The sequence below is a fragment of the Podarcis tiliguerta genome, assembly GCF_965153285.1.
Source record: "Podarcis tiliguerta genome assembly, chromosome: 6".
In the NCBI taxonomy this organism is placed as follows: domain Eukaryota; kingdom Metazoa; phylum Chordata; class Lepidosauria; order Squamata; family Lacertidae; genus Podarcis; species Podarcis tiliguerta.
In genome coordinates, this window is record NC_139539.1 from 96,153,967 (window position 1) to 96,167,801 (window position 13,835).

General features: G+C 43.5%; 1 protein-coding gene across 1 annotated transcript in view; it reads left to right on the plus strand.

Annotated features, from left to right (window-relative positions):
* Nucleotides 1–13,835, plus strand: part of LOC310680196 (uncharacterized protein C1orf21) — a 144,216-nt gene that overhangs the window by 73,980 nt on the left and 56,401 nt on the right. The window contains exon 3 of the mRNA XM_083446579.1: nt 1,925–2,019. Coding sequence (XP_083302705.1) covers nt 1,925–2,019 — 95 coding nt within the window. The remainder of the gene's footprint in view (nt 1–1,924; nt 2,020–13,835) is intronic.

Here is a 13,835-nt window from a genome sequence, read left to right on the forward strand (position 1 = left end):
TGGGTTCAGTGGTGGGTGGGATTGCCAAGGTCATTTGCCCTGGAATCCTCCTCCCTTTCTATTAAAAAAAAAACAGTTTTCCACATACATAAAGCTGAATGAGCACAATTTAAATGTGTATAAGCTGCAAGCTTACAGTATTGCGTGGAGAGCAGGGTGTGGAAAGTGTGGTGCCTGCTTAGCCAACTATTAGGGAAGGACTCCTCTCCCTCTGACTTAGAGGTTAGAGAGGGACATCCAACTCCCAAGAGACTGCGATCTACTCCGGGGGGGGGGGGGGCTGGCAGTGACCTACCCATTGGGGGGGCAGGCCAAAGTTATTAGGGGGGCAGGTCAAAGTTGTTGTGCTTTTTTTAAGGGGGGCTTCGCAAAGTTGTTGACCTTTTTTTAAACAGTAAATGTGCAGAATTAATTTAAATCACTCACCAAAAACGCAGCCACTAACAGACGGACACAGCGCTACAGCAGACGACAAAGGAACAAACACTAAACGTGATGTAGGAAAGGACCGAGGGGTGGAGACATGATTCTAAACAATGCGAGCGATATGGATCCGGGGATCAACCGGTTGGTCGCTGTCAACCGGTTGGCCACCCCTCTGTTAGAGGATGCGTGCCCATTGTTGGCAGTGCCAGAGGGCGCCGTGGCTGGAGCCAAAAGTGGAGAAAACCTCTCCCATCTCCCTCCCTCTCTCTTCCCTGCTTCTCTCCCCTCCCTTCCTGCCAAAGGTCTAAACAAATTGTTTGCAGAGGGCTTTTGAAACTAGGCCCTGTGGATAGAACCAGATCATTCTGTGCCAGTGTAGGAATTATATTAAGTGGGAAAGCAGTGCTCACGTCTTAAAAAAATAAGGAAATAATAAATAAAGATGGGGAAAGAGTGACTGTGCATCCAAATTCCAAAGCACATGAGTCGTTGTTGAGACTGAGGAACATCTGTGCTCCTCCTCTTCTCCCAAATTCCCTTTGGAGGCCACGGCTTCCTTCCTATCTCTTGTCCTTGCCGTGGTCCACCAAGAGCATTCTCTTCACTGCACATCCTCTCAATTTCCTGAGGACTGCCTGGAGGAGGTCTAAGCCTGGAAGATATTTGAACTGTGCATCTGTTGTGGAATGTATATTCCTAGTACAAACTTTGAAGGGCAGTATGGTTTTTTAAATCCCACCAAGCAATGTGTAAAGGAGTATGCCTTGTATCTCTCTGTTTTCCCCGCTGCACCTATAATATGGGAATCTTCCTGTTCTACCTTACATGGTTGTTGTAAGGATTATTGAGCTATATATGTTAAAGCACATGGAAGATTAAAAATTTAAGTGCCAAGTTTTTTTAATCAGCACTGCAGTAATACTGTAATCTCATGTTATGCTAGTAATATATCCTGACACTCTCACATTAATATTGTTCTAGTTTGCTTGATTTCCAATTCCACTTTCTCCCTCTAAGCAACAGTTGAGTTTGATAGCTATTTCAATTCCCTAATTCATGCTGCATGTTGCTTTCTTAACCACTCTAGTTGCTTTCCTAAGGTTCATAATAACGTGGACAGATTCTGGTGAGAATGTCCACCAGAGTTGCTTCACATATTGCCGCAGGAATAGATGTGCTGTACACCTGCATTGTCAGTTGCAGCTTGTACATGTTTGAAGCACACTGGTTTGGAGCCGTAAGGTACCCGTTCCATTATCATCTGCAAAGTGGTCCTTAGAGGCATCTCGCAGTGCTCTTAACAGACTTGTTTTGGGTTAATTGCAGTAAGTCCATAAAGTAAGTCCATAAAGAAGACCCAAGAGGAGCCTTCTTCATTAGACGGCTATTTGGAGTTATGAAGTGTTCACAGGATCATTGCTTGTGAAAACCATCTGCTGAGCTGCACAGGTTCTATAACTGTTCTTACATGTGTGTGTTTTCTCCTCTTGCTCCTCAGATGAGTATAGGATCAAACCTGTGGAAGAAGTCAAATACATGAAAAATGGAGGAGAAGACGACCAGAAAATAGCTGCCAGAAACCAGGAAAACTTGGTAAGGGTTGAACATTATTACTTATTAAAAGGGTTTGACACAGGCTCTAGCTCTGTAATGAAATATAGAGTATGTAGAACACTTAGTGTACTGAAGGGGAGAGCTTTCTTGAAAATGCCATAACTATTTATAGCTCAGAGGAAAGCTGCAAAATGCTACCTTCCTCTGCTTGTCTTTATGAATTATCTTGCCCTTAATTCGGTGAAGTGTGCTCCAGTAGAATGGGCATTTGTATTCAGCCGCTTTGCAAGTGGTTATACTGTTTGGCTCGTGATGAATGTGTTTGTGTGCAAAGGAGCTGTTACCAACACAGGAATTTACTGCCTTTTGAGAAGGAAACTACCTACTTTTAAGTAGATGTCTGTCATTATTTACTCTCTGCATTCCCACCCTGAATTTTAAAGAGTGCCAACTCAGACACTTAAAAGATATATAATGTGCTTACAACCAGAGAACTTGCAAGGATCAGTGTTTAGTAATTTGCTGCAGATAAGAGTTAATTTCTTGTTTCCAGCTTTGCATTATGTGTTATCCACTTGTTTTATCCTCAGTGGCATACCTCTGGGGCTCGGATGTATGCTACAGTTCTGTAGAAGTAGAGAAAGAGTGCATAATTCAGCTTCCTGAGCATCACTGCATTCACATTTATACATTTGTTTATTTATTTATTTTAACATCACTAGTCCTTATAGCCGCTAAGAGGTGTGTGTAACATTTTCTGAAATCTCAGAAGCCAGAGAGGTGGTTGAAACATATTTCCCATAGTTGGGAGTGGAAATTCAAGTGCCCACTGTAGTTTCTTGCCCCTTGCTCAGTGGCTCAGTGAAAAACAGAATAAATTATGCAGCATTAGGGAAGACATGCCAGTTTGCATGAGTCATGCAAGCCACAGAGTTCATGTTTCATTGGTGCAGAATTTGGGTTGCACAGAACCTTTTTAAAAAAGGCATGAAGTGCAAACACCTTTACATATGTATTCAGCATGGCTTCCTTCTGTTTTTCCATGGTGATGTTTCTTGGGACATAGCTTTGCTATAAATTTATACTGGTTTTATGCCAGTCTGTCCTTGCAACCCCCAAAGAACCCTGGGAATTATAGTTTAGTGAGTATGCGAGGAATTCTTGGTTCGAGGTCCCACAAAATAACTGTAGTTCTCCATGATCCTCTGGTTTAAACTGTTAAACCAGTTGAAAGCTGTAGACATCTTATACATTTGAAGCACATTATCTTATATTGAAACACACATCTTATACATTTGAAACACAAAGGAAAAAATAAATAAAAAGGAGCTGAGTGTCTCGGAAGGGATTTAAGGAGAATATTTATATGTTGAGAAGGAGGAAGTAAAATAAAGATGAAATATAAGAAGTTGGAAGGAAAGAGGACAGCCCCCCCCCCCCCGCTTGCGAGGTGGATAGTGTGTTTTAAGTAATATATTGATGTACTTTTAAAATGGTAGTAATAGAAATTTAGTAGAAGGGCTGAAGTCTTAGGAAAAGGGGGGGAGGGGTTGTTGATTTTTTTTAAAAAAAGAGTGTTAAAATATATGAAAGGGGAAAATGTATGTATTGTAAAATAGAAGATGGAGATGATAATAGTAATATAAAAATAATAATTTTTTAAAAAAAACAATAAAAAACAAAATTTAAAAAAATTCTCTAAAATATATATATATATATATATATATATATATATATATATATATATATATATAAAATTGAATGGAGCATTAATGGCACTTCTGTGTAAAATGTTATCTCTGAGAAAGACAAGATGAGGTGGATGTATAATCATGTCATTTGGCATTTGTCTTTCCCACGAAAGCCATATCGGTGGATGGTGTGCTGTTTGTATTACCATATGGATTCTAAGACCTCAAAACTGTGTATATAGTCCAGCCTTTTGTTTTTCCAGTAATTGTGCTTCGTTCAGGATAGGGGTTATGCATTTGATTTAGTGTCTCACGCGCACACCAGCACAAACGGTTAGAAGAGGATGTGTCTCAACTCTGAACCAACATCGCCCATCATCTCTTGCATTGGTCATGCTGGTTTTGGCTGTTGGGATTTATGGAGGGTCACAGGTTTCCACAACCCTACTCTAAACAGTTAGGATCACAAAAGTGTACACTTGTTAGTGAGATGTCAGCTTGATTCAGGCATTTGGTTTCTAAGGTATTTGCTTTAAGTGGCTAATGTTGTTTCCTGCGATTTTTGGATTCTTCCAAGTGTCTCAGGACTGCTGAGGGGAAAGAGCCCTCTCATGGCAGGAATGTGTGCAGGATTGAACGTGCACCTCAAGGTGGATTGATGGTATCAAGAAGGATGTTCTCCTGGCCCTCCTCTCCTTGGTGTTGCTTTTGCTTGCCATAGGGAATGGTGCAATGGACCAATAACCCAAAGAAGCTTCTGTTTTTAGCAATTTAATCCCCTTTTTCTGATAAGCTATCAGTGAATGGGAAACATATAGAAGAGAAATGTTCTAGTGAAGGGAAAGTAGGAGCAAAGAGGGCAAGGTAGTGCAGAGTGACTAGAGCTCCTAATTCTCCCCAATTTAAGCATCTTTGTTTAAAAGAATAAAATGTGTGGTGGGCATCTGTTTATGAGTTGAGGCGTCTGTTGCTTTTGACATTCCCTGACGTCCATATGCCTATATTTCTCATAGTTTGGTTTTTTTCCTGTGATGTTTGATTGTCACAAACTGACAGTGTTACTAATTATACTTTTCCGTTCAGTAGCAGAAGGAATCGCTCAGGGCTCAGTACTGGGGTTGGGGGTAAGAGAGAGGTTTCCTTTACACCAGCTGCTGTACCGCTTGCTAGACAGCATCCTGGCACCCTTTTCGAGCTGCATGCATCCAGGACTAGGCAGAACGGCAGATGGATCTTAAGGGCATTGCAGAATGTCTTGTGCAGCTGCCTAGCCTACAGCTAAGTGCTTGAGCATGGAACTCCGGCTCTCTTAAGGCAAGATGGGTTCAGAGCTAGCCAGTTCTTCACATGGCTGCACATGGGCAATGCTGCAATTTCTAGTGCTGGGCCAAACCTTCACAAAGCATGTTCTTGACCATTCATTTGAGGGGATGTGGGGACAAAGTGAAGAACGCACTGAAAAGGGCAGGCACGGTTTATCAGGGAAAAGATTTATTTTGAAGGATCTGATGGGGAAGGGCTACATTTACCTTGGACCAAGGTGTGGGGGAGCCCTTCTTCAACTTCAAAGCCTTTTGGAAAGCTCCACCATAGAGCTCTTTACAGCTGGCCTGCAGCTGGGCAGCTCTTCTCCTTCCTGGGATGACCATGCAACCACACCATGTCGCTTTTCCTTTTGTGTACTGAGTGGGGTTGTATGGTGATGGCTGAGGGCAGTTAGGCAATAGGAAGGTGAAGCCATTAACAGTGAAAAGGGCTGATCCGTGGTGCTCTGATGTCCAGGTCTGTGGGCAATGGCTGTTGGCCTGAGGCACCAATTTTGTGATGTTTTCAAGGGAGGGAAGGGTCATGAGCCATGCAGATGAGACAACTGCATGCCTTTCTGGAGAGACTCCCCTGACTTCTTTGGATAAGTGAAAATGAGGGCGAGGGAAGCCAAAAAGATTGAGTTCAGGGACATGACCTTGCATGTATGAAGGATAGGCCTCTGAGAGGCATGAAGGTCTTGATGTCTGATTTGTAAGTTTCACTGCAGTGTTGTTCCCTTTCCATCCATTGGGATTTTCGACTTGATAATGTTGTGCTGCTTTGCAGCTGTACCACTTCCTATTTTCTTCACTTTGGATAAAACTTAGGGTTGTTTCCAGTTTGTGCTTGGCCCAACACGTTGCCCTTCTGTTCTTGCTATAGTTCTTGTTTGTTTTTCTTTTAATGTATTTTTATTAAAGATTTTCTTAGTTTACAAAAGTATGTGCAATCTCTCTCTCTCTCTCTCTCTCTCTCTCTCTCTCTTTCTCCAAGTAACATTTTTTTCAGATCAGTTTTATTTGTTGAGACATTAGGAAGAAGAAGGGAAAAGGGTGGGGGAAGATGGGTGGGGGTGGGGTCGGGTGGTGATGTTTCTATTATACTTAATATATGTGGGGTTTTGTGTCAGTGTCGCTTGTGCAGGTTCTGTGTATAGTTCTTGTTTCTGAGAAGGTAAAATGTGACATTTCTTACCTGATCAGGTGAAGCCCCACTTACTTTTCTTGCTTGTGAAGCTGTAGAGTCTTGTGCTTTGGTCATTCTTGATGGTCAGATCTGTGCGTTCTCTCGATTGTGCTGTATTTGCCTCTCAGCGTCAAATATGCTTGATTCTCCCCTTGCCAGCTTAGCGTATTCTCCAAGTGGGATGGGGGATTGCCGTGCCTGGGGGTTGGGCTACAGCAGGGACTCCTTCTCAAGTACTCTTTCCCATGCACTGTTTGTAAATCAGACAAAATTTCTGCAGCATGTTGCAGTGATGCAGTGTTATTTTCCATCTGCAACCTCGGGAGTTGAACTTAGCTCCCACCAGCTGCAACTGCATCATCACCAGCAGAAAAGGCCATGGACACAAAATGCTCAGCTGGTGGAATTTTGCTAAGCATTTGTGTGCTAGTCCCCTTTCCTAAGGAGGATGCAACTCAACTGTAGTACTTCTGTCCAATGCTATTTTTAGTGCATCCGATGGCATAAGATGCCACAGGGTTCCTTTGGTCTGGCTCACACTGCATAATTTCTCAGTAAGATTGCTTAGGTGGGTACAGGACAGTGTGAAGTGGACTGTACTCAAAGTGAGCCGAGAGTTTCCTCCATGATTGCAGTTGTGCTCTCTCCTCCTCTTTCTGTGGTCCATCTGCTGAACTGTAAAGCACTGAACTATTGGAATACTCCAAAATTCAACTGCCAGAGAGGAGATTGAGTTGGAAGAAGAGAACAGAAGAGAAGGTTTGAAGGCATTTCTTCTCTGCCTTGTCAGAATGTGGCATATTGGACTCAAGGGCTTACTCTTGTAACCTCTTTCTCTTACATCAGGTGTTCTGGCAGGTTTTTAAATCCTCAAGTGAGGAAACCTCTTATTCTTCACTCTATAGTCCTTTGTCCCTCCCACCACAGAATTAGCCCCAAAACCATTAGCATTAGCCACTTTAGTTTGTTGATCACTTACTGCAAAGTTAGGAAGTATTTAAATAGTTATTTCAAAACCCCATAGAAAATAGAGTGCTGCTGTAGAATTCCCCCCAAAATTTGCAACATTTCCATAATGGTCTGTCATTATTGTTTCACTCTTCCTAGGAAACAGCGGTGAGGTTATGGCTGTGATGTCACTGGACTGTGAGACTGTGGTCAGTGGACAGTAAGAGAAAGTGCCGCAGGAGGGATTGTGTGTGGCTTTTGCAGTCAATACTTTTCGTCCTTCCCTTCCTCTAACCAACTCAAGGTGCATGGCCCTCCCCATTTTATCCTGGCAGCCCCCTCGTGTGTTAAGGTTAGCTGAGATATGGTGGCTGGCTCAAGGCCACCCAGGAAGCCTCATGGCTTAGTGGGGATCTCCTCACTCTTAGTCCAACCCTCTTAACTGTTAATACCATGTGACTGTGTTGATGGCCACAATTGGGTCCAACAGATGGATCTCATAGTAGGAATTCTTCATGAGAATTTTTTTAGTAAAATGTTTGGTAATTGTATTTAAAAAACAACAACAACCAACACATTAGGGAATTTGCTATTTTTATTCTAGTCTTGCAAACACATCCACATAAGTTATTGGCTCACATTGGCACACATCTAGTCCACCTACTTACACAAACCGTTATAGGTCATTTACAGCTCATCGGCATCCTGAAAAATAAATTATCCATTTTACTAAACTGTCCCTACTTTGTTCATCTGGAAGCAGCTCTTACTTACCTAAGGGAGTGTAAAGTTACTAGCCTGCTTTATTCTGAATTGCATATTTCAGAGACAGAGACAATACTATGTGATCCTGGATGCATGATATATAATTCTTGTGCATTTGATATTCATTATGGGGTCTAATGTGATTTTTAAAAAATACTGCTATGCAATAAAGATGGATTTTGCCTTGGGGATTGTTATCCCAGGATAATATTGTTGCATGCCACCCTAATCTACGAGTGCTGCAAGATTCTAAGTCTCCTTTTGGAAATGAGGCACAGTGGAGACTGTGGTGTCTTTAGGTTATACGGTTTATTAACACACATACACAACCTGAGCCTATGATGGAGGGGTTCAGCTCATTAACACCACAAAAAGGCCTTGTTTCTTCCATAGCTGCAGCCTTGGATTTAAGCAGAAATCAAACATTGTGGTCTGCCTCTCTGGCTTTCTAGCCTCTAGGTCACATTACACACACTTTCAACATGGGGGAAGCGGCCCACCCATTTGCTGTCTCACACAGAGCACCCCCTCCTTTGCTTTCTAATGGCTCATCACCTTTTCTTTGTTCTCTTAATGGCTCATCACTCAGGCGATTGCCTCAACATCGGCAGCTAGCCTGTCTTACATTTTAACATTATAGGATTATAGGTGTCTGGAACCCACAAACTCATAACCATGTACTGTAATCTGACACTGATCCCCCCCCCTTTCTCAAGCAATGTACTTAATAGAATCATAGAATCATAGAGTTGGAAGAGACCACAAGGGCCATCGAGTCCAACCCCCTGCCAAGCAGGAAACACCATCAGAGCACTCCTGACATATGGTTGTCAAGCCTCTGCTTAAAGACCTCCAAACAAGGAGACTCCACCACACTCCTTGGCAGCAAATTCCACTGTTGAACAGCTCTTACCGTCAGGAAGTTCTTCCTAATGTTTAGGTGGAATCTTCTTTCTTGTAGTTTGGATCCATTGCTCCGTGTCCGCTTCTCTGGAGCAGCAGAAAACAACCTTTCTCCCTCCTCTATGTGACATCCTTTTATATATTTGAACATGGCTATCATATCACCCCTTAACCTCCTCTTCTCCAGGCTAAACATGCCCAGCTCCCTTAGCCGATCCTCATAAGGCATTGTTTCCAGGCCTTTGACCATTTTGGTTGCCCTCCTCTGGACACGTTCCAGTTTGTCAGTGTCCTTCTTGAACTGTGGTGCCCAGAACTGGACACAGTACTCCAGGTGAGGTCTGACCAGAGCAGAATACAGTGGCACTATTACTTCCCTTGATTTAGATGCCATACTCCTATTGATGCAGCCCAGAATTGCATTGGCTTTTTTAGCTGCTGCGTCACACTGTTGGCTCATGTCAAGTTTGTGGTCAACCAAGACTCATTGAGGAGCACCCTTTGTGTTCGGTCAGTCAGCCAGTTACAAATCCACTGAGTGGTAGCATAGTCAAGACCGCATTTTACCAGCTTCTTTACAAGAATATCATGGGGCACCTTGTCAAATGCCTTGCTGAAATCAAGGTAGGCTACATCCACTGCGTTCCCTTCATCTACCAGGCTTGTAATTCGGTCCAAAAACGAGATCAGGTTAGTCTGACATGACTTATTTTTCAGAAATCCATGCTGACTATTGGTGATCACAGCATTCCTTTCTAGGTGCTCACAGACTGTTTGCTTAATGATCTGCTCCAGAATCTTCCCTGGTATTGATGTCAGACTGACTGGGCGGTAATTATTTGGGTCCTCTCTTTCCCCCTTTTTGAAAATAATGACAACACGTGCTGGCTATTTGTTTGAATTCCTCTTTGGTGGTTTCCCCCCTTTTCCATTTTTTTGTACACATCCTTTTTTAATCTTAACTCATTTAAAAGTTCTTTAGATAGCCACTCTGGCTTCTTTAGGCACCTTCCATGTTTCCGTCTCATTGGTATTGCCTGAAGTTGTGCTTTTACTATCTCCCTCTTAACAAACTCCCAGCCATCATGAACTCCCTTTCCTTTTAGTATTACTGTCCATGGGATCTCACCCAGCACTTCCCTAAGTTTTATGAAGTCGGCTTTCTTAAAGTCAAGAAATTGAGTCCTAGTATGCTTGGCTGCTCCTTTCCGCTGTATAGTAAACTTCAGAAGAGCATGATCACTCGCGCCTAATGATCCTACCCCACTAACCAGGTCATCAACATTGGTTAGGACCAGATCTAAAATGGCTGTTCCTCTTGTTGCTTCTCCCACTTTCTGGACAATGAAGTCTGCAAGGCCAGTGAGGAATCTGTTTGACCTTATGCTCTTGGCTGAGTTTGACATCCAATTAATATCCGGGTAATTGAAGTCCCCCATTACTACTATCTCCCTTCCTTTTGCATGCTTGGCCATCTGTTCCAGGAAGGCATCATCTATGTCCTCCGTTTGGCTTGGGGATCTATAGTAAACTCCCACAATGAGGTCTCTGTTATTCTTCTCCACCTTAATTTTGACCCAAATGCTCTCACTTTGGCTTTGAGGTTCTAAATCTTGGATCTCTTCACAGGTATACACATCCCTGACATATAACGCCACTCCTCCTCCTTTCTCCTTTCCCTTAATAGCTGCTAATAGCCCTTAAACCGCTAATAGCGCTAATCCGCTAATGGGCTTGCTTCGCAAGATGAAAAGAATCCGTTCCGTGAGTCTCTTCGTCTTGCGGTTTTTTTCGTCTTGCGAAGCAAGCCCATTAGCGGATTAGCGCTATTAGCGCTATTAGCGGTTTAAGGGCTATTAGCAGCTATTAAGGGATTAGCGGCTATTAAGGGATTAGCGGCTATTAAGGGATTAGCGGATTAGCTGCTAAAAGGCTATTAGCGGCTTTGTGGATCAGCTGATAAGCGGCTTAGATCAGCTGTTAGGTAGCTTAGATCAGCTGTGAAGCGGCTTAGCAACAGCTGTGAAGCGGCTTAGGGGCTGGGGGAAAAGGGGAGGGAAAAAAAACCCGCAGAACTCGCAAGACATTTTCATCTTGCGAAGCAAGCCCATAGCAAATTCGTTTTGCGAAGCACCTCCAAAACGGAAAACCCTTTCGTCTAGCGGGTTTTCCGTCTTGCGAGGCATTCGTCTTGCGGGACACCACTGTATTTAGGTTGCTGTACCAAGAGCTCAAGCTCATCTTGTTTATTTCCCATGCTTTGCGCATTAGTGTACAGACATTGAAGTCCATTAATCATTCCCCTGTGTCTCTTATTTAAGGATTTTTTCCTCCCACCACTAGGTCTGCGTGCTGTTTGCTCCATTTGGTCTATGACATTTGGATGATCATCTTCATCAGTTGATAGACTCCTACCTTCAGGAGCACTGTCTCCCTCCCCCACATTAGTCAGTTTAAAGCCCTCCTGATGAGGTTTCTGAGATTTTTGGCAAAAACATTCCTCCCAACCGTTGTGAGGTGCAGCCCATCGCTTGCCAGAAGTCCATCTTCAAGAAACTGCAGTCCGTGATCTAAGAATCCAAACCGTTCCTGTTTACACCATTTGCGAAGCCAGCTGTTTACTTCCACTATTTTGCCCTCTCTCCCTGGGCCACGTCGTTCAACTGGGAGGACAGATGAGATTACGATTTGTGCATTTAATTGCTTCAATTTCCTGCCCAGAGCCTCGTAGTCTCTTTTGATCTTCTGGAGGCTATTGCTTGCAGTGTCATTGGTTCCCACATGAACCAAGAGGAAGGGGTATTTGTCAGTGGGTTTTATGATTCCTTGCAGTCGTTCTGTTACATCTTGGATCTTAGCCCCGGGGAGACAGCACACTTCCCGAGACATCTTGTCAGGCCCACAGATCACTGCTTCTGTTCCCCTCAGTAGGGAATCCCCTATCACCACTACACGCCTCCTCTTAGGTTTGGTCGGGGTTCTTCCGTGAGCTGTCCGTTCCAAGGTTGCCTGCACATTCCCTGAGGATTGACTTTGCTGCTCGTCTTCATATACCTGATCGACTGTAATGAGGGAGAGATCCTCAAATGGAGTCTGTTCTTCGTCTTCCATGCTAGGGGAGAGGACTTCAAAGCAATTGTGTATTTCTAAACAATCAGAGCGAACCCTGGGCCTCCTACTTCTTTGAGTCACGTTTCTCCATATATCTGGCTCCTGTGTTGGTGAAGTAGCCTCCTTCTCAGGGGAGTCCCCTGTCTCCTCCTTGGTGGAGACGGTGTTCTCTGTTGCTTCCAAGAAGAGCTCCAGCTCTCTAATTCTTTGGAGCGCAGCTACACGTTCCTCCAGTTGCTGGACTTTGTATTTTAGGAGGGCAATCAACATGCAATTGCTGCAGGTAAAGCTGCCTGCAACCTTTGGCAAGATAGCAAACATTGCGCAGGAACCGCAGGTGACTGCAACTGTTCCCTCACCCTCCATCTTGAGAACGTGTCGTTGGGGGTGGCTACAGCGGTCCTCCATCATAAAAAGCGTGAAGACGGGACAAATAACTCCCCCCTCTTTCCCCCTCCCCACTTTGGTAGAAGTGTTTGCAGAAGCCAAGAATGGGGGAAGAGAGATTATATGGAGAATAATATACTGTGTTTATAACCAGAGTTGATTTTCCCCCCAGGATGCTGACAGATACCTTTTGATATACTATGGATCAAAAAATTCATTGAATTAGCAAATTTCTTTTCCTGTGACTTGTTACTGAAGGGCACATATTTTCTATGCAAAGTGTAGCCTCTTGCGACTCGACAGTATTTTTTGTCGCAACTTGTTGAATTGAATTGGCCTCTTTTTCCCTTCTGAGTTGTAGAAGTTGTTTGCCTCAATGATTTACATGAATCAGGGGTTCCCCAAGTGAAATGTGAAGAAAGGGTCTTTAACGATCAGTCATGTCAAGAGCTGGCGTTATGTAAACAGAGTCCCCAGTCTTTGAATTTCATGCTGATATAAGCAAGGTATATTTCCAAGTGTTATAAACATATTTTACCAGCTCCATATATCACAGCACCTTTCCCAAACAGGCCTAGTAATGGAAAAAGTCTCTCTGTGCTGCGAAATTGCGGGTGGCGATCCCTAACAGAGAACCATTTGTGCTGCAAAGCAATAGTAGGAATTCAGCAGGGTGAATTTTGTATAGATTCCTTATACAAGCAGGTTTATTTCAAGGTAAATATTTTAACATGTTCACCTTGTTTAAAGCAAAATCAATGAAGAGTAATTTCTATTCCTTTACACTTACAAAGCAAACATTAACCCTGTCCAGCTAGCTGATGAGATTTCTAATGTTTAATCAGGACTTGCAAATCAGATTGATATTAGAGAAGATAATGGGCTTTTATTACCCTGACAGAACCAATTTCTGTGTGCCCTCTCTGGATCCTCAAATTTAGTCACAGATGAGAATGTTCAGTGGTGATAAAAGACTTTTAACATCATCACTCCTTTTCAGATGTTCCCAAAATGGGAGAGAAGGGGATGAATAAGCCACTCTTTCTCTTTTTCTCTCTTCTTTCTCATTCTCTCTCTGTATGTGTGTGTGTGTGTGTGTGAGAGAGAGAGAGAGAGAGAGAGAGAGAGAGAGAGATGCTGCAAGGGCCATTGCTCAGTGGAAGAGCATCTGCCTTGCATGCAAAAGATCCCAACTTCAATCCCTGGCATCTCCAGGTTGGGCTGGGAGAGACCCCGTCTGAAACCCTGCAGAGCTGCTGCTAGTCTAAGCTGGATAGACCTGTAGTCTGACTCACTATAAAGCAGCTTCCTTTGCCCACATGCTGGGGAGTGATTAGTTCCTGGCTTCCTCATCCTCTGCTGTATCAGTGTTAGAAATTAGCCAGGCGTGTTTTGCTACTGGCGCAGGTCCAGTTGTGACCCCGTGGAGATCTGTGGAGGCCAGGTTGGCCACCAACATCTCCATCTGGCTGCCCCACCAAGCAGCTTTCTTAAGCAGGTTATCAGAAGAACTTGTTTATTGCATCTGTATCCCACCTTTTCCTCGGAGGAGTACAT